At 37.5% G+C, this 4,989-nt stretch overlaps 1 protein-coding gene across 1 annotated transcript; it reads right to left on the bottom strand.

Moving 5' to 3' along the window:
• Positions 1-534: 534 nt before the first annotated feature.
• Positions 535-2,371, bottom strand: LOC109220287. Its single transcript, XM_019384755.1, has 2 exons — positions 1,733-2,371; positions 535-999 (listed from the first exon to the last, which is right to left on the bottom strand). Exons 1-2 carry the CDS (start codon positions 2,369-2,371, stop codon positions 535-537), a joined length of 1,104 nt encoding a protein of 367 aa, XP_019240300.1.
• Positions 2,372-4,989: the final 2,618 nt, after the last annotated feature.

The following is a 4,989-nucleotide window of genomic DNA, read 5'->3' as shown; positions in this document are numbered from 1 at the left end:
TTTGGATGCAACATGGACAGCTCTGAAGACTTCCTTACTTACACAACGCCGCCATCTGCAGTATTAATGGCTTTGGAAGAAGATCGGCTAGGAATGCTTTTTGTTAGAAACATAGTACCTACTACTGACTATGTCTTGCGTCAACTGACATATCATTTTGTACAAATCATCCAAGGGAATTAGATAGTTCTAGCTCCACCCCCTCCCCACTTTTTGTAACGACCCACCACAAGGTCGTCCCCGTAGTTCTTTTACTCTAGAAGGCCAGTGTTGTCCTGTGCCTCGTTTAACCTTAGCTCCTTGTACTATACCACCATAATTTTAATATAAATAGTTTCTTTTGGACCAAAAAAAAGTACATACGTTAGGGTTTCATGGTCTCATGATTCTACTTTTTTTTTTATGGTTGCCTGGGGGTGTTGTATTAGAAAAAATAGAGTTTGATGATACAACACAAGGGTAGAGACAACTCTTCAAAAGAAATTGAGGCATAGGTGATTATAAATAGTTCGCCCCCTCATGAAGATTACAAAGCTAGCTAACAAAAAAATTGGCCTTGTCATATTTGTTCCTTATGGAAGGAACCTGATCTTTGTCCAGCAAAAAATGGCCTTTTGCCTGACTAGGCAACTGTTGGTTAGAATAGAAGTAAGCTGGCTGTTGAATGTTAACTGTCATTTTAGCCAAGCAGTCCGCTCCTTGATTGGCCTCTCTATAGCATTGGCTAATCTGAATATTGAAGGTGTTGATAGCCTCTCTGATCTTGTTGATTATTTGACTAAACTTGTAGCTGGTTGCGCTTTCTTTACGGAGGATCTCTACAATGTAGAGAGAGTCCAATTCAAGAGTGGCTTGAGTGAAACCATTTTGTATGCACCAGTTAGTACCAATCCAAGTTGCTTGAGCCTCTGCGATGTTGTGGTTTTCAGCATTGTATGGAATCGAGAAAGCCATGATAGTATCCCCCTGGTCATCTCTGATGACTCCTCCTAGCCCTGCCTTTTCATCCCCTTATAGAAAACTCCCATAAGTGTTTATCTTGACCCATTCCCTATTCGGCTTTTTTCAGAGAACGACCATGCTTTTATGCACAGGATGAAGCCTTGTTAGGAGGTCACAGAAGCCGTTAAACGAAAGTTTAAGATGACATTTTGGAAAAGCTTCGTTCACTGCAGTCTCAATACTCCAAGCTATTTGTTGATGTAATTTGTAAATGTTGAAGTTTTTTTTTTATCTCCATACCTGCACACACAAAATTCTTTCCAAAGAAACCAGCAGATAATGATGGGTGTAATATTTAAAACAAGTCTGTGGACATCATTGGTAGCCTTAGAAGCCCACCATTTATTAAGCATATATCTAATCGGGTAGGGGTGGTATTCTATGCCAAGAGCTTTTCCAAAAAGTTTCCAAGTGTAAATGGCATCTTGACCCTCTACAAATACATGGTTTATGTTATTTGTAGTTGGATTTTTGCAACAGTTACATCTGGAAACAATTTGTCTACCAAAATTAATAATCACATCATCAAAAGGATGTTTAGCATACCAGAGCCTCCAAGCCAGGAAAGACATTTTAAAAGGGATAGTAGAGTTCCATACCTTGTTGATGAATAGCTTTCCTTACCAAACTCCATGAACTTCTATTTGTGAACTTGCCATTTTCTGAAATTTCCCAGAAAACTTGATCCTCCTTGGATTGATTGCCTATATAAATGTTTGATGTGGTGTACCAAATGATCTGGTAAGAATTCCTTAAGTTTGTTGATGTTCCATTGACCATCAAATATGAATTCTCCAACCAAGATTTTGGCACTTTTTGGAGTATCAGGAACCGGCGTAGCCAAAGGTCCCTTAAGAGACCAATTATCCCACCAGAAGCTACTTGATCCTGAATTTACCTGCCAAACAATATGATTCTCTGCAATATTCCTAATTTTTAGAACATGATTACAAGCATGAGAATTACCTGGAGCCAATTCATTTGAGACCAAGTGGGATCTCACACAGTATTTGTTACTAATGAATCTAGCCCAAAGAGATGATGTGGATCTTATCCTCCACCACCTTTTCATAGCTAACATATTATTAATATCTTCCAATTTCCTAAAACCTTTGCCTCCTTCATCAATAGGGAGGGAAAGATGGTTCCAGGAACTCCAATGATACCTCTTGTGATCCTCTGAGGTACCCCAGAAAAAATTGGCAAAATATTTCTCAATTAGTCTAAAAACTCCTTTAGGGGGGGTCATAGCAGAGAGAGTGTAGACAGGGATAAATTGGAGGACACTTTTAATCAAAGTAGCCTTACCACCATGAGAGAGCAACTTGCCTTGCCGACCATTTAGCCTTTTAACAATCTTACTAATCATGTTATCAAAAAAATCTATTTTTTTTCTTCCCACTTACAGGGGACATCTTAGGTAAGTAAAAGGAAAGGTCTTGTCCATAAAGCCAGAACACTTTCTAATCCTGTTAATTCTAGTTGCAACAGTATTAGGAGCAGTCAAGAAATAGCTTTTATCCCTATTAACCTGTTGACCTGAGCTTCTTTCATAACTACTAATAATCTTCATGACCAATTTAATAGAAGTAGATCCACCACTACAGAATATAACAATGTCATCAGCATAAGCTAGGTGGCTGATCCTGGGAACATTAGGAGACATAGAGAAAGGAATGAAATTAGGATTTCTATAGAGAGAGTTAAGAGATCTTGATAAGACCTCAGGAGCAATTATGAAGAGAGTTGGGGAGAGAGAATCCCCTTGCTTAAGCCCTTGAGAAGAAGAGAAGAAGCCATATCTCATTCCATTTATTATAATAGAGTACCACACATTAGAGATGAGATTATGAACCAGACCAATCCAATTTTCTGAAAAGCCAAATTTCCTAAAGACAGCATAGATAAAATCCCAAGCCATTCTATCATAAGCCTTAGCCATGTCAAGTTTAATAACAACATTTCCACCATTATTTTTATGAGTAATATTGTGAACAATTTCTTGGGCTAACAGAACATTCTCAGAAATTAGCCTATATTTAACAAAATCACTTTGATTCAAGGAGACTAATTTATGCAACAAGGTGTTTACTCTAAGAGAATTTTTTTTGAAATAATCTTATTAGTAAAATTAGATAAACTAATAGGTCTAAAGTTAGCAAAAGTAGCAGGATTGTCAATTTTAGGAATTAAAACTAGACAAGTATGAGAGTAGAATATGGTCAAACCTTTTCCTTTGAAGAACTCTTTCACAAAAGCAATGACTCCCCTCTTGATTATGTCCCAGCAATTCTGAAAGAAGGTGCCATTGAAGCTACTAAAAACTGCATCCTTGATTTTATTGTCCTCTGGAATTTTGCTGAGCATGTCGTTGTCCTCACTTGAGATACAATGAGGATTACAATCCAGAATAGAATTGTTGATCGTAGGAGGAGTAAGGTTGAAGATTGTTTGAAAGTGCCTAACAACTTTCTTGGCTATCTTCTCATCTCCCTTGATCCATTTTCCTTTACTGTTTTTGATGTGATTGATCTATTGCCTTCTTCTTTTCTCTCTGAGGATAGAGTGAAAGTATCTGGTATTCTTTTCCCCTTCTTCGAACCACTGTAACTGATATTTTTGTCTGAGCATGGATTCTTGAAGACTGAGCCATCTAACATATTGAGCATGAGCCTTGTTGTCATATTCTCTACTTTTTTCCGAATTATTTTCAATATCTATGTCCTCTAACTCTTGGAGTTTGTCCTCCCAATTAATAACAGCTTCATTGATATCCCCAATTTTATTCCTAGACCATTAAGATAGCCTTTTACTAAGAGTCTTGAGCTTGTTCTGAAGAATCCACATACGAATTCCCAGACACTTCTGTATTCCAGGCCTCCTTGATAATGTCATGAAAGCCTTCTATGTTTACCCAGCAATTCAGAAATCTAAAATAATTAATATGTTGTTGATTACCAACCAAGTTCTTCATAAGAAGAGGTCTGCGATCTGAACTCGTCCTTGCAAGATGCCTAACAGAACATCTTTGAAACAGTTGATCCCAGAGGTCATTAACAAAAATTCTGTCTAATCTTTTCCAAATCCTCTTTGCAGGTTTTCTGTTATTACATCAAGTGTAATTAGATCCATTGTAACCAATATCAATGAGACCATAGTTGTTGATACAAGTTTGGAACTCCAAGCTTCTATACATTCTGTGAGGCTTACCCCCAAGTTTTTCATTAGGATCCATTATAATATTGAAATCCCCCCCTATGCACCAAGGAACATCAGTCACCATATTGTCCTGTTCAAGAGACTGTCATAGGTCCCTCTTGTCTTTTGATTTGCATTTAGCATAAACGGCAGTAATGCAAATATCCTGCATACCAATAGCATTATAGATCTTGATAGTAATGTGTTGATCACTGGAAGCAGTAACCTTGGTGGAGTTGAAAGCATTCCAAAAATACCAAATTTGACCATTGTTGTTGAAACAACAGTGTTGAAATCCTTAAAATTTCCTATAGCCATCTAAATTTTCTTTTTGAAACAAAAGGTTCAAAGATAGCCACGTATTGAGTGTTATTGAGGTTGATTAGTTTCTTTAGCCTGTGAATGACTTTTTTGAATCTAACTCCCCTAATGTTCCAAAATAGAGCACTAATCATTGAGACAATTTGGGGGGGTTGTCCTCTTTATGATTCCTTTTCACTGAATCTTTTGCCACTTTTTCTGGTTTCACTTCTCCCTCTCCTTGTATTTTGTTGTTAGTCATCAGTATGAATGTGAGAAACTTGATCTTCCTTTCTCAATTCCTGCTGATTGCTCAATTGCTCAGCTTCTTGAAAACTATCTGAGCTATCATTCTCTTGATTAGTGTTGTTGCAATCTTCCTTGTTCTCATATAAGTCCACGACCAATTGAAGTCCTGGCTGTTTCCTTATCTCCGTAGGGACAGTAGAAGAGCTATACTCACAACACTGATCCAGCTTTTCTATCCCC

The sequence above is a fragment of the Nicotiana attenuata genome, unplaced genomic scaffold (assembly GCF_001879085.1).
Source record: "Nicotiana attenuata strain UT unplaced genomic scaffold, NIATTr2, whole genome shotgun sequence".
NCBI lineage: Eukaryota > Viridiplantae > Streptophyta > Magnoliopsida > Solanales > Solanaceae > Nicotiana > Nicotiana attenuata.
Note: the sequence above shows the minus strand (reverse complement) of the source record. Positions and strands in the feature narration are given on the sequence as shown.